At 43.3% G+C, this 27,863-nt stretch overlaps 1 protein-coding gene across 5 annotated transcripts in view; it reads left to right on the forward strand.

Annotated features, from left to right (window-relative positions):
• The window catches only part of MAST4 (microtubule associated serine/threonine kinase family member 4), a 576,259-nt gene extending 552,009 nt beyond the window's left edge, over nucleotides 1-24,250 (forward strand). For 4 of the 5 annotated variants that reach the window (XM_025387801.1, XM_025387802.1, XM_025387804.1 and 1 more), the window contains 6 exons: nucleotides 2,442-2,642; nucleotides 5,647-5,876; nucleotides 6,472-6,594; nucleotides 15,116-15,252; nucleotides 17,278-17,459; nucleotides 17,811-24,250. In XM_025387801.1, the coding sequence (XP_025243586.1) occupies nucleotides 2,442-2,642; nucleotides 5,647-5,876; nucleotides 6,472-6,594; nucleotides 15,116-15,252; nucleotides 17,278-17,459; nucleotides 17,811-21,715 (4,778 nt within the window). In that variant the 3' untranslated portion in view covers nucleotides 21,716-24,250. The remainder of the gene's footprint in view (nucleotides 1-2,441; nucleotides 2,643-5,646; nucleotides 5,877-6,471; nucleotides 6,595-15,115; nucleotides 15,253-17,277; nucleotides 17,460-17,810) is intronic. The other variant, XM_025387805.1, reaches the window with a different exon arrangement.
• Nucleotides 24,251-27,863: the final 3,613 nt, after the last annotated feature.

A 27,863-nucleotide genomic window follows, 5' to 3' on the forward strand; every position in this document is an offset into this window, starting at 1 on the left:
CCTTACTCTGAATAGTGTATATTCACCTCGATTTAAAATTTATTCTGAATATAGTGAACTGTTTACTATCTCTTAGTCTCCTCAGCCCACTCACTACTGGAAGAGTAGGAGGGGAAGGGAGGGGAATCGTGTCTAAGCATTTGATTGATTACTTTCATAATTAAAAAAAAATCCACCTAGGTCCTGCCATGCATTTTGATTAATAGATTCACACCATCTTTCTCCCTCCCTCTCTCTCTCTCCCCCATACACATACTAAAAATAATCAAAGGCCTTGGGGGCTGTGCAGAATAGAGAGATGAGCTGATTTGCTTATAGCCAAGGGTAATTAGGGAGTCTGAAAACCGTGACTGTAGTAAAATTAAATTTGTTGATTTTTATATTGCTCCACCACCAAAAAGAAGGAACCCTTGACATTTAGAGAACATTAAAGTGACATTATCTACCATTGGTAGAAAAGAAGCTCACGCTTATATGCAGTGCTGCAAAATGACATGGCAGAGGCAAGGGGGAGAGGTGATACACAGTTGTATATCCACACTCTGGCATTTAGGGAAGTACAACTTTATACCTGTTTCTCTTTTATCATGACTACATTGTGTTTGAAGCCATGCAAAATAAATGTCTTGAAGTCTTAGATGTAGGGGTCGAATGTATCCAACAATTACTCATTGTAAAGAGATTCAACTTTTCATTTTAGACTTGTCAGTGATCCCATCCAAACCAAATTACAAAGAAGCAAGTGTGTACCTTACTCAAAGGGAAGCTTCAGTTTTGTGAGATGAGATTTATTACTTGCGAAGCAGTTTTTATCAAGACCTTCAGTAGTTGATTTCTGTAACAGAATGGAATATACTGTTAAATGAGAATGATCTTATCTTATAGTAGTAAAAAGATTGATATTTGCTTTACGTTATCTCCCTTTGTTGGTCAGATGGGTGTTATGTGTAAGTCCATGAGTATCTTCCTGTACATACGCACAGTAGATGACCACAAAGTGTGTCATGCCTAAAGCCGCTGTCCAAATTCCCAGCTTCCCTTAGCTAGACCACAGCTGTAAGGTCTGAACTTTGTCCATGAGCTTGGGCCAAACTACAACCGTACCACTAAGTGGTATATAGACGGCAATGTAAGAGAAATGCTGGTTAAGTCTAAGTCTAATTCTTTCCTAGGCAAACAGTGTCATATGGTCAGCACTTCAAAATCTGCTGGCTGCTCTTTCAAAAGATCGTTTATAGTGGTGTGAAATACTCTGCATGGATTGTATCTCTAAAGGTGATGAGGCAGTTGAAGATTTTTAAGCATGGGGCTTATAATGTAGCATTTAGAAGTAAAAATGAGATGAGCATTGTCTCTCCTGGATGGACAAAAATGTGCTATCAATGATGTTTTTAAAGAAAAGCAAGATAGAAGACCAATAACCTGGGAAAGAAAGAGTGGGACAAATCAAAAGGAATAGCTGTTCAGCTTCCTTCTGGGGGACTCAACATGTCACCCTGCTGCAGAGCTTTCTTTACTCTCGGCCTCTGCATTCACCGGACCAGCATCAGTGATGTTCCATTTCTGCACCCACCTCCATATTTATCCTCTCTTATGCTCCATTGTTGAGGGAAGTCCTCATTTTTTTAAGTTAAAAATAACTCCAGTTTATATTAAAGATTAACAAAATTAAAAGTAAAGAAGGTGTGGTTTAGAGGGGAGAGGAAATAGCATGAGGGAGGATCAGCATTTGATACGCTGGATTAAAAGCCAGGAGGATGAAGTGAGCTTGAGTAATGAAGAGAGTAATATCCCCTTTGTCTTGCTTGTCGTTTGAAATGTACAGGGAGCTTAGAATGGAGGCATACAGCCTGAGAAGCGAGAAGAGACACATTAGGCACTTTTCTATCAGTTACTTGCCTCAGTCTAGTATGAGGTGTGTTCTAAGAGCACAGGCATAAGCCTACGGGGAGTGATGAAACAATGTCCACGTGTCAAAATTATTATTAACATCCTTGATAATGATAATCAGTATCATAAGGTAATCACCGTATGAAGTGGGTGGCCATGGTGTTTGGGAGGTAATCTTTGATTCATAACACAGCCTTTCATGGTATGGGTGGTAGGGGCACCAGAATTGTCTCTGCAAGGTTTCAAAAATATAGATTGTTGAAAGAAACTAATTCCTTTGGTTAAATGGAGTCATGGATTGAGAATTAGCAGACATGTGTACAGGTAGAATGAAGCCTGAATAGACGCCTCTTCCATCTCTTCCTTCTCCACGTCACCTTTCTCAAACCAATCACATGTTGTTAATGTTCGCCTGACACTGTCGGGACTTCCCGGCCACATAGGAGTATGTTCTCCAGCATTTACTCTTCCTGCTGTCTCTCTCTTCCCCTCTTCCCACCTCTCCTATCCTAGATTTTCCTGAACGTGTTTATCCCTTCTTCTTTGTACAGTTGGCAGTTTTTCAGAGCACTTGGATCAGATAAATGGACGAAGCGAGTGTGTGGACAGTACAGATAATTCCTCAAAGCCATCCAGTGAACCCGCTTCTCACATGGCTCGGCAGCGATTAGAAAGCACAGAAAAAAAGAAAATCTCTGGGAAAGTCACAAAGTCCCTCTCTGCCAGTGCTCTGTCCCTCATGATCCCAGGAGGTAGAGAGATACTACTTGCATGAAACTGTGTGATTTGTGCATGTGGTCCCGTTCCTCCTCTCCCAATTTGGAATGCTGAACGAGATGCAAGATTGCTTGAAGTAATAACGGGTCATGTCCCAGGACAGCTCTTGAGAGCTTCTGCCTGCAGACTCTGAATTCTTCCTGCAGGATTTGTAGGGCCCCCAAGGAGCATTTTGGCCTATTTCATCTCACTTTCTGCATCAGGGGTACAAGAGAGGCTTCCTTCCCATGAAAGCTTGTTTCTGTTTTGTTTCCTTTCCTTTTCTTTTCTCCCTCCAAGTTAAATGATAAATTTTCCTTCCTTGAATAATTTTTTTTTCTCTAGACTGTATAATTTATACACTTTATAGAGCTGTTTACAGCATTTGTGTTGGAAAGCTAAGTATATAGTTTTTCTCATTTAATGAATGAGGAAAATAGTGACAGAATATAAGCTTTTCATTCTGGAGATAGAGTCACAGACAGCATTGAAATTCTAGGTTTTCCCAACCCTGTCGGTTGAGCTATGCTTCCTCCTACTGGTAGCAAACCATCTTCTGCCCTGTTTTGGAAAACTGGGCTTAATTGAAGTTTTGTTGAACTGTAGTATTTTCCCACAAACTGGTTTTGCCTCTACTGATCTCTAAGTCTGTAGTAATCCCACTGGTAGAAATGAAATATATACCTTGATGGTTGTGATATCACTCCAAATGACAGCAAGAGACTCGAGTTATATTGCAGATGGCTTGTTTTTGGAAGAATACAGATCATGTATAAAAGGGATTGTTTTTGTTTTTAAAATTTCATATTTGTGCAAAAAGCAATTTGACATAAACAAATGCTCATTTGGGAGTAGTGCTCAGTCTAGCAGATTCAGTTTCTGGGAGGTGTCCCGTTTAGCTCCATAAAACAAACACCTGTATCCCTAGTCTGTATGACTGTTCATAACCTGAAGATGATGGTCCTGGTGCAGCTGCACAGACAGGAAGGTAAGTGGGATATGTATGGGCCAGTGTAGTTTTGAAAGCTGGTGAGGAAGTCTATACTTTGGTAGAATAAGGAAATCATTCAATTTGGGGAGATAAGGGAGACCATCAGAAGGTAAAGAAGAGGGGGCCTGGCCTTTCAGCAGTTTGGATCTGTGTGTGTCCACAGTGCCCTACTCCCACCTGCATGTCTTGAAGTTCCCTGCCTGCCAGCATGCATCTCTTCACCTGTCCTTTGATTAGACAGAAGGGATCCAGCAGAAAAGAACCAAGATGCTACATGAAGTCAGAGAGGGAAGGAGCATGGGTTGTGGTACAGTTGGCTTTGCTCTTTGAACAAGCATAAGAATTGAAATAGTGGGTAGTATGGATACTTTCAGCTTATGGTAGCCACAGTGGAACTCACCACACCCTGGTGAGCCTTCAGTAGCACTGGGAACTTTGTAGCCTGGCTCCAACTGAGCTCCTGTGTAAACCTCAGCATGTTTTGTAGATTATTCTGCCTTTTCTCAAGTGCACACACACACACTGACAGTCTCACATAACTGGTTAAGGTCTGTTTAGATTCATGTAGATGAAACAGGGATATGAACTAAAAATAAAAGTGTTCATTTCTGCTGCTACAACAAAATACTTTAGACTGGGCAAGGTAATAACAGAATTTGTTGATCACAGTTCTGGAGCCTGGGAAGTCCAAGATCAAGGTGCCGACAGTTTCAGCATCTGACGAGGGCTTGTTCCTCATGGACAGCACCTTCTCTGTGTCCTCACATGGCAGAAGGAAAAAACGAACTCTCTCCAGTCGGTTGTATAAGGGCACTAATTCACTTATGAGGGGCAGAGCCCTCATGACCTAATCACCTCCCAGAGGTCCCACCTCTTAAAACCATTACTTTGGGGGTTAGGTTTCAACATAGGAATTTTAGGGGGACACAAACATTCAGAGCATAGCAGTTTGCTTCTAAAACAAAGAAAGCAGTAGATTTGGTGTTTTGGAATATGCACTGAGATTCTCTTCAGGTTTCTCTATCTCACCTTCATTATCCTCTCAGAGACCTTATTAGAATTGCAAGTAATATGTGAAGAGAATCAGTTGTCACCACAGTAATGGTATTCGTTTATAGAGAAGTCACCACTTCATTGTTTTCCTGATTAAAATTTCTTTCCTTTTTTTTTTTTTTTTTTTTTTTTGTGAGACAGGGTCTTGCTCTGTCGCCCAGGCTGAAGTGCCGTGGCACAATCACGGCTCACTGCAGCCTCAACCTCCCAGACTCAGTTGATCCTCTCACCTCAGTCTCCCAGGTAGCTGGAACTATAGGCACATGCCACCTTTCCTGGCTAATTTTTTTGTATTGTTTGTAGAGACAGGGTTTAGCCATATCACCTGAGTGGTCTTGAACTCCTGGGCTCAAGCCACCAGCCCACCTTGGCCTCTCAAAAGTGCTGGGATTACAGGTGTGAGCCACTACACCCGGCCAGTTAAAATTCTTTAATCAGTATTCATTCAATAGCATTGTAGAAATCAGCTGGTAAATTGATAAACTGCTTTCCTGGCCATGTGTGTTGAAAAGGACCATGTTAAAATTGTTTAGTGAAGAATTTGGAATCCAGTATCTGTTAATATAATACATACAGTCTTCACATGAAAACACACTTGAAATACATGCATCTATGATTTATTTCTTTACTTAAAATAAAACTTTAAAATGTCACAGCCAGAAGGTAATCTTTGTGCTGTCTTTTAATAAGCATAGAAACTAAAAAATTTTTTTCTCTTTCCTAACTGAAAAATTAGTTAAAATAGCAACACTCTTGAAGTTTGACAGTTTTGGAATTCATCCTCGTTACTGATAGAAACATTTTTATATTACTTTGTCTTCATTTGGCTATTGGAAACAAATGGATTTGTGTTGTGACTGTGCCCCCAGTCCTGGCAGGGCTCATGGGGTGAGGGTTGCCTGCATGGATGCTTGTGTGAGCCACATGGGCTTTGATGACTGGCTTCTTCGTTACAGATATGTTTGCTGTTTCCCCTCTGGGAAGTCCAATGTCTCCCCATTCCCTGTCCTCGGACCCTTCCTCTTCACGAGATTCCTCTCCCAGCCGAGATTCCTCAGCAGCTTCTGCCAGTCCACATCAGCCGATTGTGATCCACAGTTCAGGGAAGAACTACGGCTTTACCATCCGAGCCATCCGGGTGTATGTGGGAGACAGTGACATCTATACAGTGCACCATATCGTCTGGGTAAAACCTGCATGTCTCACACTTGGCATTTTTCATTTCCAGCCAAGCTGGAGAGTGGATAGGTTGGCTGATAAATAGCAAATCTATTTACTTTTAAGTTTGCATTTGGGACCTGTTTCATTTTCCTTTTAGAACTCCATCCGTGAATGTATACGGTGGAATTGAATTTAGCAAAAACGAGTATCTCATAATTCTGTCCAGTTTTCATATTTGATTGTTCTTTCTTACATACCAAGCTGGTAGACATAGTCAAAGGCAATCCTATTTCCATCCTTCTTTTATTTTTTCTTTTTTTTCCTAGCCTTCTTTTTAAAAATTACCTTCTCAAATCACATGAAATGTTTTGGTCATTCATTTTTATTTTTTCTTTTTGACTCTGGTACTTTCAGTCTGAATCACCTGAAAATTTCTGAGTATCATAGAAAGTTTACTATTTTAGAATAACGATAGAACAGGAATAGTAACCATACCTGTTAGATTTTCTATTAGAAGCTTAGGACATTTGCTAATTAGCTCATTATTCTTCCAGAAGACACAGTAGGTGTTAGAGTTGTCATTTGTTTGCCTACAAATATCCTCTCCTCTTGGACTTTAGAACGTAGAAGAAGGAAGTCCAGCGTGCCAGGCAGGACTGAAGGCTGGAGACCTTATCACACACATCAATGGAGAACCGGTGCATGGACTCGTCCACACAGAAGTTATAGAGCTCCTACTGAAGGTATTGTATTTTTTTATGTCAGGGCCATGCTGATGAGACAGCATGATGGTACAGCCCCAAAGGGGCTAGTACCAGGAGATTGATTACCCTGTGGCACACCCATGTCTGATTACTGAGGAAGTATTCAGTAATCTCAAGTTTAAAGACAAAGATATTATGAACTCTCTGGTTTTATGTAATGAAATGATGTCTTTATTTCTGCATACTCATTCCCTAATTTAATTTTGCTTCTCATTCTAAATTGTAAGTAGTAAGAATTCTCTTTGTTTATATACCTTACACGGTGACATCTCTTTGGAAGTCACCTGTCCTAAAGGTGACTTTCTTCAGGAACTTCTAACAGGTTTCATTCTAGTATACAAGAAGACAAAATTGTATTAAACTGTGAGGTTCGATCTGAAGGTTTAGTCTGAGAATTAGAGTTCCTTTGAAAAACAAAATTGTAAATATATACACATGTACTATAAATTATAAAAAATAAGTGGTAGTGAAAGAAGAGGTTCTAGCAATTATTAGGCCTCCCTCCCCTCCATACAAATTAACTTAAATAGGGATCAATTTATATTTAAAATGTAAGCTGAATAGAGCCTATGGAGTAAGAAGGTCACAGGAAGCATGACTGTAAATGGAGAGAAAGGACACACACTGATCCTGTCAGACTGTTCTGTTTAGTTATTTGATTTGCTACTTGCTGACTCTAGAATATAAAGTTATGGTTCAAAATACGGATCTGGTTAAAACAAATAAAGATGAATGTATGGGTTTGAGTTAAAATTTTCACAGAAAATGAAGGCTAATTAGTCTATGATGAGAAATGGAGTCCCTACTTAGAGAATTATTTTACAGATCAACAGATTTATGGACGACCTCTTGTTTCTTAAGCACTGTGCTTTGGACTCTGGAAGGGGCAATGAGCCAGAGAAATGTGAGCATAGCTGCAAAGAACCTACAGACTATTTAGGGAGACAAAGCATAAATACATATAAACATAAATACTTGCACATCATTTAAATATAACGTTTATTCAGACTGTTTCTAGCACACTTGCTCTGAAGCAGGTGCTGTTGTAGACATTGGTTACATGGGGACTGAGGTGTGGTCTCTGACCTTGAGAAGTATGGGAGATGTAAGTGAGCAAAAACAACAACAACAACAACAACAAAAGAAAACACAATTTAATTAAGGCTGTAGGAGAGAGAGGAATGTCATACTTTTGGAGAGAACATTCTATAAGTGGGGAGAGGCCTCACAGGGAAGTGACATTGAACTGGAATTTGGAAGGCACTGTAGAGAAGTGGGTGTGCACATCTTTCAAACATGCAGTTAAATGACTTTTCTCCTCTCTTCTCTGCCATTTCCCCAGACCACATAAGTGTATCTTCCAACAATTCAGAGGCTGGCCTAGGTCCCAGCAAGAGTAAATATTGTGTATATCCAAAGGTCCAGTGTGTAGTAGTAGATGGGAACATTGTTGCCATTGATTAGTTCACAGTATTAATGAGATTTTGGTCTTGGGCTCAGACCTTGGGCTCAGGGGCTGGGGGCTCAATAATTTTGTGGGATTAAGGTAAACCATGAAGTTTTCCTTTCCTTGCTGTCCAAAAGTTACTATAAAAGGAGCCAAGTTCCCTGTGGCCACTTTTATTATTTCCTGATTCATGTTTTGCTGTACATGTCCTTCAGTTTGGTAGCAAAAGCCTTAAGATGACTGGAGTTAGCCTACCCTTTTGGTACATATGGCCACTGCTTAGAAACAAATGCCATTTCTGGCACCTATGTGGATAAGACCTGAGGTTTTTCGATGAGCATCTGTCTCTGATAATATTTTTTGTCCAACTGGGATGGAACAATGATTTCAGAGTGAGCGTCCAAGAAATAGGAGGCAGAGCAGGATTGCTGACTGAGATCCCTGGACTGTGAAACTCACCTGCAGTGACCATACACTCCTCAAGACAGAAGTCAAGATGAGACACAAAGTTCATGAGTTTCACCAGCTGCTTCTCTCACAATCCTGAATCCTGTGGTCCATGGTGGTCCCTTTCAGCTCAGAACCACCTGTTGTGGACAAGAACCCAGGGAATTGTTTGGTTTTTTTATCCTTTGTTTTCAGTTTGTAAGGATTGCAAAGATAGGCTGACTAAGGTGCTTACTCTTTAAAGTGCTGCCTGAACTTTTCTAGGCGCTCGCCTTGACCCTTTGTATTAGAGAGTAAGTCTGTGTTCTGTGGAGGAGCTTCGCTCAGTGTCACTCATCCCACTACACGTTTTCCAAATCTTCTTATCAGTGATTTAAAAATGGCTAAAGGGATTTCAAATAGTAATATGTGTTTTGTCTTCTACATTCTTTATAGCAGCGTTATATTTTATGCAGAACAGCTCCTGCGACAGCGTATCTTTAGATAGTATCATATGTCTGTTCACAACATCAGAATAAGAAATAATATACTGAAATATATATATTGAGAAATATACATTGGCTTATTTCGCTGAGACATAATTGATCACTTTCGTGATTTACTTTGTAAAGTATTTTAATAGAATTTTGTATTTTAAAACTTATCTTCCTGCTTCTATGAAATTTGAATGTGTATTTCCCCTAGAGGACTCTGGCAAGGTCTCTTAGCAGACTCAGATGATCCCATTTCTATTATCTTTCCCTCTTCTGGTTATGGAGCACCTTGCACAACCCAAAGCCTTCATTTCTGGATGCAGTCAATGTGTGTCACTGAAACTGCTTAAACACAGTGGAGTGGAGAGCCATTGGCACCCTTTGAAGCCATGGTGTACTCTGTCACAAATCCAAAGAGCATCCTGCCTGTGTTCATAACGGAAGCACTCAAGAGGAGTAAGCAATGTCATGAAACCAAGAGGATACAAGGGATTTAATTATCTTCCCAGTGAACTGTGTAATCATGCTGCTTCCTTCCAAATTTAACCAGTGACTCTTGAAATCAGAGTATTAAGTGACTAGTGTCAGTGCTGGGCTCCTGTGTGCCATCATTGGTTTAACAGCAGGGAAGTTGGCTGTATTATGGTACTCTCAAATGCTGTTTACACAGTGTTTTATACTTGCAAAGGACTTTACGGAATGTCATGGCACTCTTAGAGAAAGGGGGAGAAGTCCTGACAGAGGGCTGTAGGTGTATGTTTAGAACTGCATGAGTACCTGTACAGTGTTTGTCTTTTGGATTATGAATATAGTAAGCATTTTCCATGTTTCATAGAATCACATTTGGTCTTGTTTACCTTCACAACTTCAAAGTGAACCTGCTATGGGAGCACTATCTTCCATGCATAGACAAACTTGTCTAAAATCACTCAGCATCCTCGATCCATGGAATTATAAAATGTCATGGTTATCCAGTTCAGCTCCCCACTGGCTATGTGAATCCCTGACAGTGTCCTCCTTCAGCTTCACCTCAAAGCTTTCCTGCCATGAGGAAAGCTTGTAGACAGCATCAGTCTTTCTAAAAACAACTTTACAAGTAGACCGAGGTCATTCTTCACCCACTAGTGTTACAGGTGGAGATGATACTTGGCCCAGTCCTATTACCTGTTCCAATTAGCCAGGCTTAACTTCTGTGATCCAAGAAACTTTCTTCTCAACCAAGCTGCTTTTTAAGTATAGCATTAGTTTAAATCCCCAATGCATAGGAGAAGCCGTAAAACTTTACCAGCCTCTACTTCAGAAATTTCCTTTCCATGGGCACTGGGGAGCTTCTGTGTACTAAAATGGGGGCCATCAAATAGCTTGATTACCATCCACCCATATCTGTCAAGCCCCTCATATGCACAGAGCCTTGTGCAAAATACCACAAGGGCCACACAAAAATGACACGTAAGAGCTGGGCACAGTGGCTCATGCCTGTAATCCCAGCACTTTGGGAGGCTGAGGTGGGTGGATCACGAGGTCAGGAGTTCAAGACCAGCCTGGCCAAGATGGTGAAACCCCGTCTCTACTAAAAATACAAAAATTAGCTGGGCATGGTGGTAGGCTCCTGTAATCCCAGTGAGACAGAGAATTGCTTGAACGCGGGAGGAAGAGGTTGCAGTGAGCCGAGATAGCGCCACTGCACTCCAACCTGGGCGACAGAGTGAGATTCCGTCTCAAGAAAGAAAAAAAAAAGACACATAAGGGTAATAGTTAATGGGGCAAGAGCGCTTGATGCCTGCCACACTCTTGTCAGTGGTTTTACAGGAATAAATGCATGTAATCCAAACAGTTACCCTCTGAGGTAGGTGCTATAAATATAAATGTTCCCATTTCACAAATGAAAAAAAAACAAAAGCAGAAGAAGATAACAAAGCAGCCTAAGCTTATCTGCTGGAAAGGAGCATAACGTGATTTGCACCCAGGCGGTGTAGCTCCAGAGCCTGCACTTTCCACCACAGCACACTGCTCTACATATGAAGTCTCCAGTTGCCAGTAACTTAGAGTCTAACGTTCACAGGGGGAAACAGTGGCAATGCCAGGCTAAAATCAAAATGTTCAACTTAAGTAACAGACTATAAACATGGCAGAAGTTCAAAAAGAGGGATGGCTTTTCTCCAGCGTGGACAGCAATGGCGTCAAAGAATTGAGGGTTATCTATACAAGGCTTTGATGGATGAGTGGCGATTCAGTTAGTCAGGGGTGCACAATAGTCTAGGCCAAATAATGAGATGTGTAAACACGAGGACAGGAGATATCAAGATTTATGAGGTATACAAGTGAACCATCAGGCCGAAGCCTGGGTTAATGTGAGGATACAGTGTGCAAGATGGCCAAGATTGGGTAGTGAAGGGGTTGAGGACGCAGGGATGCAGGGGGCCCATCCCCCATCTGTACTTTCCAGAGAAGGAAATGCAAAAGCGGTCGTTCGGTGAGTTACCCAGGGCCAAACTGATAAGCTAACTTAGAGCCAGACCGAGAGAAGAAATTGGACAGCCTGACTTCTGCTATTGTATTCAATTCCAGCAACTTGAAATAATTTTCTTCATACTGTGCACCAGTCATGAAAATAGTTTAAAGTAAAAGTGAATTAATTGAACATTCAACAGTCTGCCAGCTGCATTTTTGTTATTTTTTTCAACAAGTGCTACAGAAATTCTTCTATATGAGGTCAGTCATTAATCAGGAGAAGTTGATTGTGGGTAAAGCGACCTAGTAAGCCACCTTGAGCAGTTCAGGTAGCACTCGCTGTAGCTGACTGGATCCACCAGGTGGCAGGCTTCACAAATCTCGCCTATCACTTTTCCAATCATTTACCATTTTTGTAACCATTAATACTTCCAACCTAATTATTGTACTCTGCATCCTTTGTGTCTGTATTTCCCCTTAGAGAAGTTGTCTTTGACATATGCCTGTAAGTTAAATTAATTTTCCTCTGGAACAGCCGTGTGTGGAGACAAGAAACAGAACCGGGCTTGGTCTTTATAATGGTAGGAGCATTTGTACTGAGTCTAGTGATGTGCTGTCATTTAGCAAGCCCTGGTCTTCACTATTTTCTGATGATAAGTATGTTGAGGATTTATATGTGTCTCATACAATTTTATATGTTGATGGCTCCTTCATTTTATCTTGACAGTCTTATACTTTGACCATGCCACAAGTCAATCAAGTGCCTGTTTCCCTCACCACCACTCATTAAGTACCAGCTACGCACTGTGCCAGGCTCAGGAGAGGTGGAGAGGACTGGGGGGCATTCCCTTCCTACAGGGAGCGGGGTTTGGTAGGAGGAGCATTGGGGGTGAGCAGCAAGCGAGCCAGTCTTCCACTGGACTCTCAGTGACCTTGGGAAACAAGAGCCTCGTTGTCTCAGAACCCGTTTTCTTCATCTGCAAAGGAAGGACGACAAACTCTTCCAGGCCATGAGGGTAAAACAAACAACCCTTATGACTTGTTTATGAAAATACATTTAGAGAATATATATGAAAATGGTTTAAAAATAAATATATGCTTTTAAAATGCCGGGTAGCATTGTTAGTCTCTTATGGCTAGAGATAGAGAAGTCAATCCTGAATTGTATTAGAAAAGAGCAGAACTGGATTCCAGCTCAAGTGGCACACATGATAGAATAGCCCCAGTGATCATTGTGGTTCTGCACGTCCACTCTCTGCATATGGAAGAAGACTGAAGGAACATCAGTGACACAGGAGCTCGCCATGCTTGTTGCCCCTTTCCTTCACCATAGGAAATACTAAAATTTCAGCATAGCCTCAATTTGTGAAGAGAAGACCCCACTCCAAAAAACCTTCAATAGTAGACCTTACATACTTACAAAATGATTTTTCTCATTAAAGAACAAATAAAATGCAATCTCTACTATCAGATAAAGGTTTATTTTTAATGTTTTGGGGCTTGCATAAAGAATGTTTATTATTTTGCAAGAGAAAACAAAATAAACTGTTTTCTCTTGTTGAAGTTAAAGCCCTCTTTCCCTAAAATATTTTCTGCAAATATGACATTAAGTATGAAAGTATATTATCTTAAACATACACAGAATTCTAAGTCAGCCGTGGTTGTGCGCTCCTATAATCCCAGCTACTCAGAGGGTGAGGCAGGAGGATTGCTTGAGCCCAGGAGTTCGAGGCTGCGGTGAGCTGTGATCACACCACTGCACTCCAACCTGGGCAACAGAGCAAGATCCCATCTCAAAAAAATTTTTTTAATTAAAAAAAATTAAAGAACTCTAAAACAAATAATAAAATACTAAGACCTTCCAATATTAAACTGGATGTAAGACTGAATAAATCATTTCTTAAAGAAATACAAATAACCAAACTAAATAAGGGATAACATCAAACCGTATAAGAATTTAAACATAAGAAATCATCGGCTGGGCATGGTAGCTCACACCTGTAATCCCAGCACTTTGGGAGGGCAAGGCAGGCAGATTGCCTGAGGTCAGGAGTTCAAGACCAGCCTGACCAACATGGAGAAAGCCCGTCTTTACCAAAAATACAAAATTAGCCAGGCCTGGTGGCACATGCCTGTAATCCCAGCTACCTGGGAGGCTGAGGCAGGAGAATCACTTGAACTTGGGAGGCAGAGGTTGCAGTGAGCCGAGATCGTGCCATTACACTCTAGCCTGGGCAACAAGAGCGAAACTGTGTCTCAAAAAACAAGCAAGCAAAAAAGAGAACAATAGCAGTAAGGAAATATTACATAATTTTAATTCACCCATCTGATAGGATATATTGCGCAGCCAGTAAAAATCATGTTTTTAAAGGTTATTTAATGATAAAGGGAAACTTTTTCCAAATTATATAATACACAATGAAAAAGCAACATAAAGCTGTAAATAAACTGAGATTTAAATTAGTTATAAAGCATGTGTACATGTGTACCTATTTACACATGCGTGAGAAAAGACGAACAGGAAATATACTGAAATATGACTAGTGGTTGGGTGGTAAGCTTCTCAATGTTTTTTTTATACTTCCCTGTTGTCTTCTTACTGTAGCATGGATTACTTCCCAAATCAAGGGGGAAAGTAGATGCTATCTTTAAGACAGTCATTCCCTGTCTTTTCCGTCCTCTGCTGCCACCATACCTAACTCCCCCTAACTCCCCTTCACTTGGTACCACGTTGAACTGAGCTCTAGGTATCTTCCATGCATGGGCCTTTAGAAAGATCCTTTTCCTTGTACCTCTTGTACTTTCATGGTAATTGGGGCCATCTGTGACCTTGAAAAGACAGGTTTACCCCCTGGTTATTATGAAATTCAAGAAGGGTAATTAATGCCAGGGACTACTCACCTACCCTGGGCCCCGCCTCGTCCTGACTGCTGACTCTGTGCTCAGTTGCCCTAGAGGCTGCCCAGCAAGCCTCTTCCCAGGATTGAGAGAAAGGACACCGAAACTCACCAGAAATTACCTTACCCTGTATGACCTGGTTAAAAAGATGTTTCCCACTGGCTGGCATAAATGTTTCAGTTCTGCAAACTGACAGGTTTTATGGTGATAGAAAAGAAGCCTTTTAAATAATTCAAATTAAAAGTCTCATTTGGTTTTGTTACTCTACAATTTGTAGGCCAAAGGAAAAACACAAAAAGGAGAAAAAAGAAAAATCAACCAAGAGCAGACAGCCACTGGGCACATTACTACTTAACACTTGTGGAAGAAGTAGTTATCTTGTTTATAGTGTTCTTTCCTTGTGTTGCACTGGGTGCAAAAGGCTTTACAGACTTGCTCTCATGTGGTCCTCAAATGAGCCCCAGGAGATAGGTAGGATTATATTGTTAATTGGTATAGGAGGTTGAGGTGTAGGGAGGGTAGCAGGCTGCTAAGGGCACAGAGCTTGGATTTGAACTCAGATCTGTGGACCCCAGAGCCTACCCTCTTAAAGAACCTTTATATTTTGCCTTCCACCCAGTTTGTATTCTGACAGGACTTCTTTAATTGAAGGGTTATATAGAAACAGAAGGCCTTTTATATGTATGCTCCTTTCTATTTGTATTTGTCTACGAATCTCTCATCTCTGTTCTGATCTTGCTTCATCACAGCATTTCCCTTTAATACCACCTCATCTTTTCTATAGAGTGGGAATAAGGTGTCAATCACTACTACCCCATTTGAAAACACATCCATCAAAACTGGACCAGCCCGGAGAAACAGCTATAAGAGCCGGATGGTGAGGCGGAGCAAGAAATCCAAGAAGAAGGAAAGTCTCGAAAGGTTAGTAAAATCAGTATTCTTTTTAAGTTTGGTGTATACCTATGTTGGGGAAAAGTTACCCCTTAATTAAATGCTTACATATGAAGAAGATCTATTTTTCTGTGAGAAATTTTATGTTATGGTTCACATATATGTATACATTAAAGTCCATATTCATAATAGCATTAATTTCCATGGTAAAAGGATTTACATATTTACATTGTAGAGGATTCAGATTGTTTTTTATCATGTGTGAATGTCAGGAAAAGCCCTTTGCTGTTTTTTAAGCCTCTTCACTTGATTTCAGTTGAGTTGGATTGAGGAACTGGATCTTCAAGTAGTTTTTCACATGAAATCTACATTTAAAATGCCCTTTACATTATCAAAAAACAAACAGTTGCTATTTTTAAAATGCCAGATATTCTAAAATAACCGTATCTTTAAAGATTCCAAATAAGCCTAGAAATAAAAGGGCTTTGTTTTACTCACTGAAAAACGAACTAGCTTACATACTTCTGTAGCCTGGCAAGCACCGATCAGTATCTTTTTGTGCTGCTTGCAGACACTAGCAAGATGTATGTGTTTCTGGCAGGGCTGTTTCTTTCTAGGCAGCTCTCTGGATGTGCCTCCTTTGCAATGCCACAGCATTTCTTCTTTACCCAATTGGACCTGATGAGTCACATCATATTAAAAAGATTTTTGATGATAGAAATGTAGAAAAACAAGCAAATGAAAAACCATGTATTAACTCTGGGGGGAAACAATAATGTTATACAAGAAAGGAACACAATTATGTTTCATATGGCCCAGCTGTGAACAATATTTATACTATAAAATGCAATATTGGCCAATTTTCTAACCAAAAATTTTGCTTTCACTATATTGGGAAGAGTAGAAAAGGGGAAATACATTTGGTTGCAAGGTAGAAGGGTGTTGTGTAAGAGCTTAATTATCATCTTTCATAGTAGGAAATCAACAGATAATTTCTAAAACTGAAAAACTAAAAAATAGCAGTGCACAAACATTTAGCAATATGTAGACAAATGGGAGAAAAAACAGGTAAAAGAATACAAAGTGACTTCTTTGGGGAGTAGAGAAAAACTCCAGTAGAGGAGTTGCTGTTTTTCGTTGTACATTTATAGAACTATTTGACTTTTTCACCCAAGTACACTTACTACTTTGATTAAAATTACACACACACCAGTTCTTCTCTTTATTATTATGCTTTACATTTTGGCTATGCTTTAAATCATTTAGAACAAATTGTTTCAAGGGCTGGCAACCAGAAACTTTCTGTTTTAAGCTCACGTGGAGTGGATTAGATCTTACCATATATAGGCTTATATGGTAAAAGAACTCTGCACAGCCTGATACCCTACTAAGCTGTCAGAAGCTGTGCTTTTTGCCTTAAGATGTGCTCGTTGAGTAGCAAGTCTACATTTGCTTGTGCTGCAGTACAGTGTCTGCTGCCCTGCTGATATGATACGCTTCAGCTTCGCCTTTCTCGGTTTTTCTATGTCATTGTACAGCCTGCATTGTTGTTAGGAATATTCAAGAGCCCACAGTGGAATAAGCATAGGAAATAGCCCTTCATTGGCCTCTGCCTAGCCTATCACCATTAAATAATTTGATTTCCAGTACAATGGTTTTGCTTCCAGAGGTTTACTTTGTATTACCTCTTAGTTAAATTGTGTCCACATATTTAGGGGTAGGTACTCAGAAGCTTTCAAGCAAAGAACATCCTCCTCATAAACCTAACAAGTAAATTAATGTATTTTAAACACATTTTATATTTTTCCTATTTTCCCAACTCTTCTTCAGTGTTTGGAATTGAGAGAGCCTCCACTGTCTACTATCAAATGCTCTTCCTTTACATGCTGTAAGAAAGTTTCTAATAGGAAAGTGGTGTTCCACTCTTTAACAGGATCTACTGTTGTATGCCTGTCCCTCACACGGAGTTATTGAACTAAGCACACTGGTATTTTGAGGAGGCAGGAGTAGTTCTGAAAGAAGACTCTGAACAATTTTTTCCTGTTTTTGCTCTAGGAGGAGATCTCTTTTCAAAAAGCTAGCCAAGCAGCCTTCTCCTTTACTCCACACCAGCCGAAGTTTCTCCTGCTTGAACAGATCCCTGTCGTCGGGCGAGAGCCTCCCAGGTTCCCCCACTCATAGCTTGTCTCCCCGGTCTCCAACACCAAGCTACCGCTCCACCCCTGACTTCCCATCTGGTGAGTGAGTCTCCTGGTCTAAACAGCAGAGAGGAGGAGGTAAAGTCGTGTGAGGTCCCAAAAAACATGAAGCTTGTTCCAGCTGAAAGAAAGCAGGCTGAAGGTATAAATTATAAAGATAGATTTATAGAGAGGTCATAAGATGTGGCTCTTCTGACCAATCAAATAAGAAGTTGGGGACTAAACCTTGGTGTGGAGAGGTTTATCTGAAAAGTGTTTATTCCACTAGTTAAATGCTGAGACAATTTGCTGACCTTACCTGGCCTTACCTAATACAGTCTGGGCTACAACCGTGGAAAAAAAGGGGAAAATGACCATGGATGCTCACAGCCCTATGTTTTCCACCCACAGGTACTAATTCCTCCCAGAGCAGCTCCCCTAGTTCTAGTGCCCCTAATTCTCCGGCAGGGTCCGGGCACATCCGGCCCAGCACTCTCCACGGTCTGGCACCCAAACTTGGCGGGCAGCGGTACCGGTCCGGAAGGCGAAAGTCGGCTGGCAACATCCCACTGTCCCCGCTGGCCCGGACGCCCTCTCCAACCCCGCAACCCACCTCCCCGCAGCGGTCACCATCCCCTCTTCTGGGACACTCACTGGGCAATTCCAAGATCGCGCAAGCCTTTCCCAGCAAGATGCACTCCCCGCCCACCATCGTCAGACACATCGTGAGGCCCAAGAGTGCGGAGCCGCCCAGGTCCCCGCTGCTCAAGCGCGTGCAGTCCGAGGAGAAGCTGTCGCCCTCTTACGGCAGTGACAAGAAACACCTGTGCTCCCGCAAGCATAGCCTGGAGGTGACCCAAGAGGAGGTACAGCGGGAGCAGTCCCAGCGGGAGGCGCAGCTGCAGAGCCTGGATGAGAATGTGTGCGACGCGCCGCCACTGAGCCGCGCCCGGCCCGTGGAGCAAGGCTGCCTGAAACGCCCGGTCTCCCGGAAGCTGGGCCGCCAGGAGTCTGTGGATGACCTGGACCGCGACAAGCTGAAGGCCAAGGTGGTGGTGAAGAAGCCAGATGGCTTCCCAGAGAAACAGGAATCCCACCAGAAATCCCATGGACCCGGGAGTGATTTGGAAAACCTTGTTCTGTTTAAGCTGGAAGAGAGAGAGAAGAAAATCTATCCGAAGGCTGTGGAAAGGTCAAGTCTCTTTGAAAACAAAGCGGCTATGCAGGAGGCGCCACCGCTGGGCAGCCTGCTGAAGGACGCTCTTCACAAGCAGGCCAGCGTGCGTGCCAGCGAGGGTGCGACCTCGGATGGCCCGGTGCCTGTGGAGCACGGCCAGGGTGGCGGGGACTTCAGACGGGCCCCTGCTCCTGGCATCCTCCAGGATGGTCTTTGCCACTCCCTCGACAGGGGCATCTCCGGGAAGGGGGAAGGCACGGAGAAGGCCCCCCAGGCCAAGGAGCTTCTCCGATGTGAGAAGTTAGACAGCAAGCTGGCCAACATCGATTACCTCCGAAAGAAAATGTCACTTGAGGACAAAGAGGACAACCTCTGCCCTGTGCTGAAGCCCAAGATGACAGCTAGCACCCACGAATGCCTGCCAGGGAACCCCGTCCGACCCATGGGTGGGCAGCAGGAGCCCCCACCAGCTTCTGAGAGCCGAGCTTTTGTTGGCAGCACCCATGCAGCTCAGATGAGTGCCGTCTCTTTCGTTCCCCTCAAGGCCTTAACAGGCCGGGTGGACAGTGGAACGGAGAAGCCTGGCTTGGTTGCTCCTGAGTCCCCTGTTAGGAAGAGCCCCTCCGAGTATAAGCTGGAAGGTAGGTCTGTCTCATGCCTGAAGCCGATTGAGGGCACTCTGGACATTGCTCTCCTGTCCGGACCTCAGGCCTCCAAGACAGAACTGCTTTCCCCGGAGTCTGCACAGAGCCCTAGCCCAAGTGGTGACGTGAGGCCCTCTGTGCCACCAGCTCTCCCCAACAGCAGTGGGAAAAGGAGTGATACCACCAGTGCGAGAGAGCTTTCTCCTTCCAGCTTAAAGATGAATAAATCCTACCTGCTCGAGCCTCGGTTCCTGCCCCCCAGCCGGGGTCTCCAGAATTCACCAGCAGTTTCCCTGCCTGACCCAGAGTTAAAGAGGGACAGGAAAGGTCCCCATCCTACTGCCAGGAGCCCCGCAACAGTCATGGAAAGCAATCCCCAACAGAGAGAGAGCAGCTCCCCCAGATGCCAAGACCACACGACCGACCCCAAGCTTCTGACCTGCCTGGGGCAGAACCTCCACAGCGTTGACCTGGCCAGGCCACGCTGCCCGCTCCCACCTGAAGCTTCCCCCTCAAGGGAGAAGCCAGGCCTGAGGGAATCGTCTGAAAGAGGCCCTTCCACAGTCAGAAGCGAGCGCTCTGCTGCGAGGACTGACATACGCAGAGAGCCCTCCATGGAACTGTGCTCTTCAGAAACTGTGAAAACCAGTGACAACTCCAAAAACCTCCTCTCTCTGGGCAGGACCCACCCAGATTTCTATACACAGACCCAGGCCATGGAGAAAGCATGGGCGCCGGGTGGGAAAACGAACCACAAAGATGGCCCAGATGAAGCGAGGCCCCCGCCCAGAGATGACAACTCTCTGCACTCAGCTGGAATTCCCTGTGAGAAGGAGCTAGGCAAGGTGAGGCGTGGCGTGGAACCCAAGCCCGAAGCCCTTCCTGCCAGGCGGTCTCTGCAGCCACCTGGAATTGAGAGTGAGAAGAGTGAAAAGCTCTCCAGTTTCCCATCTTTGAAGAAAGATGGTGCCAAGGAACCTGAAAGGAAGGAGCAGCCTCTACAAAGGCATCCTAGCAGTATCCCTCCGCCCCCTCTGACCTCCAAAGACCTGCCCAGCCCGGCTGCCAGGCAGCATTGCAGTTCCCCAAGCCACACTTCTGGCAGAGAGCCGGGGGCCAAGCCCAGCACTGCAGAGCCCAGCCCGAGCCCCCAGGACCCTCCCAAGCCTGTTCCTGCGCACAGTGAAAATAGCAGCCACAAGCCCCGGCCTGGCCCTGACCCGGGCCCTCCAAAGTCTAAGCACCCCGACCGGTCCCTCTCCTCTCAGAAGCCAAGTGTTGGGGCCACAAAGGGCAAAGAGCCTGCCACTCAGTCCCTCGGCGGCGGTAGCAGAGAAGGGAAGGGCCACAGTAAGAGTGGGCTGGATGTGTTTCCTGCCACCCCAGGCTCCCAGAACAAAGCCAGCGATGGAATTGGCCAGGGACAAAGTGGGCCCTCTGTCCCACTGCACACTGACAGGGGTCCTCTAGACACCAAGCCACAATCCACCAGTGGTGGGCGGCCCCTCGAGGTGCTGGAGAAGCCCGTGCATTTGCCACGGTCGGGACACCCAGGGCCTAGTGAGCCAGCGGACCAGAAACTGTCCACTGTCAGTGAAAAGCAAACCCTGTCTCCAAAGCACTCCAAACCATCCACTGTGAAAGACTGCCCCACCCTGAGCAAACAGACAGACAACAGACAGACAGACAAAAGCCTGAGTCAGCCGGCCGCCACCACCGACAGAAGGGCGGAAGGGAAGAAATGCACCGAAGCACTTTATGCTCCCGCAGAGGGTGACAAGCTCAAGGCCGACCTTTCCTTTGCGCAAAGCGAGGCCCGGTTGAAAGGCGCGGAGCGGCCAGCCGCGGCGGTGGGGAAGGGCTTCCCTGAGGCCAGAGGGAAAGGGTCCGGTCCCCAGAAGCCACCGACGGAGGCAGACAAGCCCAGCGGCATGAAACGCTCCCCCTCAGCCACCGGGCAGAGTTCTTTCCGATCCACGGCCCTCCCTGAAAAGTCTCTGAGCTGCTCCTCCAGCTTCCCTGAAACCAGGACCGGAGTTAGAGAGGCCTCTACAGCCAGCAGCGACACCTCTTCTGCCAAGGCTGCCGGGGGCGCGCTGGAGCCTCCAGTCCCCAGCAACAGGGACCATAGGAAGGCTCAGCCTGCGGGGGAGGGCCGAACCCACATGACAAAGAGTGACTCCCTGCCCTCCTTCCGGGTCTCCACCCTGGCTCTGGAGTCACACCACCCCGACCCAAACACCGTGGGCGGAGCCAGCCACCGGGACAGGGCGCTCTCAGTGACTGCCACCGTAGGGGAAACCAAAGGGAAGGACCCTGCCCCAGCCCAGCCTCCCCCAACTAGGAAACAGAACGTGGGCAGAGACGTGACCAAGCCATCCCCAGCCCCAAACACTGACCGCCCCATCTCCCTTTCTAATGAGAAGGACTTTGTGGTACGGCAGAGGCGGGGGAAAGAGAGTTTGCGTAGCAGCCCTCACAAAAAGGCCTTGTAACGGGGCAGGCCCCGGGGCAGGACTGTGGAGACCCGTCCTGAATGGGCGACTGTCTTGACTACCTTTCAAAACCAGCACTGTGTGGGAATGTCCGCCAGGCAGAGCTCGGAGCCTCATTGAGAAAGGGGAGAGAGAAAGACAAAGAGAGGACCTTCTTCCAGATGCCTTCCCAGTTGTAACCGGTAAAACTGTTACCAGATAGTGTTTGTACAAAAGCAACAAAAAAAAAAATTACCTTTACAGTTGAGGGTTGTTGAGGAAAAAGATTTTCTCTGTAAATATATACACCGTGTTTGGTTTGGGATGTAGAGTCTATACCTGGCTGCTGATTGCGTCGTTTACTACAGCTTTTTTTAAATAAGATTTTTGATTTACCATTTATCATAATGTAGTAATGAAGCAAAGTGGTCAAAACTGGGTGTATGTGACCAGAGATACACCCATATTCGTGTATATACACATCCACCTACATGTTTTGGTCTGTGGTTTAAGAGACTATTTCAAGGTTCCATTTTTATAAGCTAAAACATTCTAAGTAAAGATGGAAGAAAGCCCTAAACACAGTAGATTGTGAGTTTTTATGTGTATTTTAACCAGAGTTTCTGATAAGTACTGTGTCTGGCTACCTATATTTCCAGATCTAAAGCAAGAACTACTCTAAGTACTGCATTTGGAATCCTCCTCCATTAGGAATGGCCAGGACAAGTGGAGCTAGCCATTTTCATTACATGGCCATCCCAATGGACACTGGATCCCTGGTCCAACTGTCTAAAAGGCCAGTTGTGCCTGTCTGTGGATGTGGATGTCTGGCCTTCACCTGAGGTAGAGCGGGGACTATAAACACACATCAACTTTCTTTCTATTTCCTTTCTTTTCCTTCTTTTCAAACTCTTAAACTTAGGCCTTTATGCTGTGAGTGACTAGTCCAAGAAGCACACATTTAGTAGTAGTCCTGCACCAGCCCTGCTCTTGAATAAAAAGGAATATTACTGGCTGCACCCAAATCTTCTAGTACTTAAGTCGAGTAATAAGCATCAGGCATTGGAAGAGGTTTTAAATTTGCTTTTTTGAGGAAAAGAACTGGGGGTAGATTTTGGCATCGTAGCATATCGATTAAGGAATAATCAGGACATCAGATACATTTTAATACATAGCTGGGGCCTTACGTTGTAGATGAAGCTTGCTGTTTTTAGCAAGTTCCTGGGTTTCACATTCATTTCTGATGCATCTAGTAGCTCCATAGATTTCATAACCTGATCTCTTTATTTGTATGCAAAAAATACTGTCTTAATACAGAGCAGCATTTTTGTAACAAAGAGACTGGCTGGAGCTATTTGGTGCTTGAATGTGACCATCCTTTTTACTTTTGCTAAGCCTTATTTAAATTTTGTATACCGTGGAATACGTAGAATTTGTCAAATCATTTTAGTGCTGAAGGTTTTTGATTTTTGTTTTTGTTTTTGTTTTTGTTGTTGCAGTTTCTTTGGTGGCTTGTTTTGTATTGTAAGATGGCACTTGCTGATATAAGTACTAAGGCACTAAGAGAAAATACAGATAAGTATTTATAAGATGCTTGGGAACCATAGCAGAATTTTTTGTTTGGTTTTGCAAGAGAAAAAAATTACCAATAAATAATTAATCTACCACCCAAACTCTCTTGGGGATGTCTTAGTATCTTCAGACTATAAAATTGTTCATCTAAGTACAGCATCATCTTACGGCCCTATGGATTGTAAATCTTCTAGTGAGGCTGTAAACTCCACTCTGAAAACAAAGGCATAACTTAACCGACTGCTCAGTTGTCCTTCATTGTAAAATGAATTGGCATTGGGAAAAAGGAAAAAAACAAACAACAAAAGAAAAAAGAAAAAAGCCTCCTCCTTGCCCCTAATTTTTTTTCCATATGGTTTTAGCCATTCCCCATCACTACATTGTGAAGCTATAAAAAATACATATATATACTTTACAAGAGTTTAAATGAATTTCAAAACTGGTCTCAACGTTTATAATACGTATCTGTGTTTGGCAGTTGTCATAACCCAATCCTACACTCAGCCATCGGGACAGGTCTATCGGGGAGATAGTTCATGGTTTACAAGCCTTTGCTTTTTAACTGTTCAATTTCCTTTAAAGCACAACTAGCTATTTGTTTACAAATGATATTTTTATGTATATTTTGTATAGCGTATCATCATTTTGCCAAATACGTTTTTCATTATGAATGAGTAAAGAGTACTTAAGGTTGCATTCATGTATTACATGTTTGTTGTTGTAAACCTCTCCAATCAGCTGGTAGAAATTCTCCTCATTGTGTTCTATTTGGTCGGTCTCTGTATGATTGTAGGATGTGCTCCTTGGTAGTACTCCCAGCTGTAGATTTACCAGCTTAAAAGTTTGTTAGGATCTGTGCAATAAAGTGTTTGCAGTCTTATTTTCTCTAAGAAATTCCTTATGGATGTCATAATTGTTGTATATTGAACAAAGTATTTATACTTATGCAGTTGCATAACATTGAAATAAAAATTTAGCATGAAAGATAATGACTTGTAAGTTTTTTTCTAATATATACATTCCACCTCCAAAAAATATTACTGATTATTACTCTGGTATTATGGAAAGGATGGGCTTTTGCAGATTACTTTTTGCTGAGTGGAACAGTTTGCCGCCTTTTTTTTTTAAATGTACACAAATATTCTTCAACATTAAGTCCTTTGACTGGGCATAATGTTGAAGAACATTATGCTCACCTGTAGTCCTAGCTACTTGGGAGTCTTAAGGCAGGAAGATGGCTTCAGCTGAGGAGCTGGAGACCAGCTTGGGCAACATAGACCCTATCTCTACAAAAACTTGAAAAATTAGCTGGGTGTGGTGGTATGCGCCTATTGTCCCAGCTACTCAGGATGCTGATGTAGGAAGATTACTTGAACCCAGAAGTTCAAAGTTGCAATGAACAAGCTGTAATTGTGCCATTGCACTCCAGCCTGGGCAACAGAGCGAGACCCTATCTCTTTTAAAAAAAAAAAAAAAAAAAAGATTAAGTCCTCCTTTAACTTCTTCCTATTTTTTTCTACCAACCTTCTTCCTTTCCTGCAGAACTTACCAACTTCTACACCCACACTCGCCATCTTTCCACACTCAGAGGGTCTTAATTCTCCCTTCTCTGTGACACCACCACCACCTCCTCTCATTCTCTCATGAACTTGCTCCATCTATTACCATATTCTGCCTCAGCTTTCTCGTTTTCCTCCCCACCTGTCTCTTTCCTTTCAGAAAACCCCTTTCTTTGCCTGGCCTTTTCCCTCTGTCCCTTCTCAGGTGACGTTCTACAAGAGGAGTCTGCACTTAGTATTTTTGGGTCTTCATCCCTTTTAAACCTGGCTCTGTCCCCCATGCTATCAACATTGCTGTGGCAGAGGTCACCAGTGACAGCTGACTCTAAAGTCCTCTTGTCAAGACATCACTTCAGTAGACCATCTTGAGAACTGGTCTGTCCCTGACAGCCCTCTCTCCTAGTTGTCTTCAACCTGTTCTTTTTCTCTCTTTACATAATTTCTTCCTTGTCCTCTTGTCCCTTTAAATACTGGTGTTCCCTGGGTTCATCCTTGGTCTCTGAGCATTTCACCTTGGCTCAGGCACCTCACACTCAAAATGTCCAAAAATGTGCTTATTCTGTGCCCCTTCTCTCAAAGCTCACTGTATTCCCCATCTTTTCTCCAAGTCAGATCCTAGATTTCTACCTAAACTCTTTTTTCTTTCCTTACATCTAAAAAAAAAAAAAAATGTTTCACTGATTTCACAATATACTCTTCCATGCAATCCATGTCCCATCTCTATTGTGCTACTGGCAGCCTTAGTTTGGTCTCTATCATAGTCTCTCTCCAGATGACCTCAACAGCCTCCTAACTGGTTTTCTTGCCTTTGCTCTTACCCCTTCTAGTCTGTTCTTTACAATGTCCCTAGAGTGATGTTGCTCAAGTGTAAGCACACCATGTTACTATCCTGCTTTAAACTTTTAAATAGCACCCATATTCTTTGGGTAAAGGCCAGTTCCTTAAGTGTATCCTTACTCTAGAGAACTCCAGCTTAGCATGTGTGCTGGACTCAGACATCTGGAGGAAGCCTTTTGGAAAGGCCTGGACTGACCTGTGGACCCTCTTTGCTTCACTGTGTATCTGCCTCATGGCACTCACTGCATTATTTTGGAGTTATCTTTCTACACGTGTATCTTCTTTGCTAGACTTCAAGCTCCCTGGTTCTCTGTCTTGTTTTTTACTTCTAGGACAAAGCACATAGGAGACATCAATAAATATTTGCTGATATGGTTAGGCTTTGTGTCTCCACCCATATTTCATCTTGAATTGTAAGCCCCATAATTCCCACGTGTCAAGGGAGAGACGAGGTAGAGTAACTGAATCATGGGGGTGGTTTCCCTCATGCTGTTCTCATGATAGTAAGTTCTCATGAGAACTGATGGTTTTATAAGGGGCTCTTCCCCACCCTTCGCTCAGCACTTCTCCTTCCTGCCGCCGTCTGAAGAAGGTGCTTGCTTCCCCTTTGCCTTCCACCATGATTGTCAGTTTCCTGAGGCCTCCCCAGCCATGCTGAACTATGAGTCAATTAAACCTCTCTCCTTTATAAATTGCCCAGTCTTGAGCAGTTCCTTATAGTAGTGTGGGAATGGACTAATACATTTGCTGAACTGAATTGAATAGGAAAGGAAGTATTAGTAGTCGCTACTGTTTGTAGCACATTTACTGGGAGCCAAGTAACACACTAAATACTTTATTTGCATCTTCTCATTTAATTTCCGTGCCATTTGAACTGTACATTGCTTCATTTTATAAATTAGGAAGCCAAAACTCGGAAAGAGGTTAAGTGACTAACCCTCATGGATTGGCAGGACTGAGGCTTGAACTCAAGCAATCTGACTAGACAGCCCATACATTTAACCTCTACCATTAGACAAGACCTGCCTCCTCCCACACACTCTTCTACTACAATATAAATTGCAAGATGAAATGGGACAGAATCATGACACAATGTTTTTCACTGCCTGCATGATGTAGTTTTCCTTGCTTAGAGGAATTCACTCTGCTAAGATTCACAGTTTTGAAAAGTAAGTATGGAAATGGTCACTTTAATGGGACTGTGTATCATGCTATGCAGAAAAGTCGGTCTTCATCATAAAAGAAAAAACCCAGAAAGGATATTAAGTACACACATCACAGAGCCAATAATGGCCATAGCAAGAGCTGTTAAGTGAGCAACCAGTTTAGAGCGAATACATAAACTAAATGAAAAGCAAGAGATTGAAATTTTAAAGGTATTTACCTTGAGCTAGACCAGGTAAAACTAATGAGGGTCATTAAAGGGCAAACAATTAGACATGCTCTTGTAGGTCTGGCCAGTCTGGGGCACAATTTCTTGTACTGTATTTTCAGCATCCACATAGTGTTATTTTATCTTATTTGGGATTTTAAAAATTTGAAATGTAGCTAAATATGTGTTTCGGTGTATAATATTTCCCTAATAAACTGAGGGCTACCTCTTTTAAGCCCAAGGCATTTTTTTTTTTTAAAGAGACATTGGTTGCTCATGCTGGCCTCAAACCCCTGGGCTCAAGGGATCCTCCCCACTCAGCCTCTCAAGTACCTGGGACTACAGGGGTGCCCAGCTCTTCAAGGCATTATTTTTCCTTCTTTATAACAATGTAAGCAGAATGTGATGCAGCCTACAAAAATTACAAGTTCTCCCTTTTGGGGGAGACATGATGTGGGGACATGGGGCAAGACTATGAAGAGGACCAGATAATTCATGAACTAGAGATAGGAATTAAGGAGAAATCACTTCTAAAAATCGTACCAACCCTCCCACAGGGGGCAATGGCAGCTTCCCTTGGCTGTTGAGCACTGAACTGTCAAGCATTTACAAGAGGAAAAGGGGCTGGCTTGAAGACTTCAGGTGAGGTAGCACATCTCAGCTCTAACATGCACGTGATTCATGTGGGGATCTTGTGAATTCCGCCTCAGAAGGCCCATGGTAGGGTAGAAAATTCTAACAAGCTCTTCTCAAATGACTCAGATGCTGCCTGCCTGTTGACCACATGAATGCCCTGCCTGGCTACACCAGGGAGTTAGAATCTCTGAAG

The sequence above is a fragment of the Theropithecus gelada genome, chromosome 6 (assembly GCF_003255815.1).
Source record: "Theropithecus gelada isolate Dixy chromosome 6, Tgel_1.0, whole genome shotgun sequence".
Classification (NCBI taxonomy): Eukaryota; Metazoa; Chordata; class Mammalia; order Primates; family Cercopithecidae; genus Theropithecus; species Theropithecus gelada.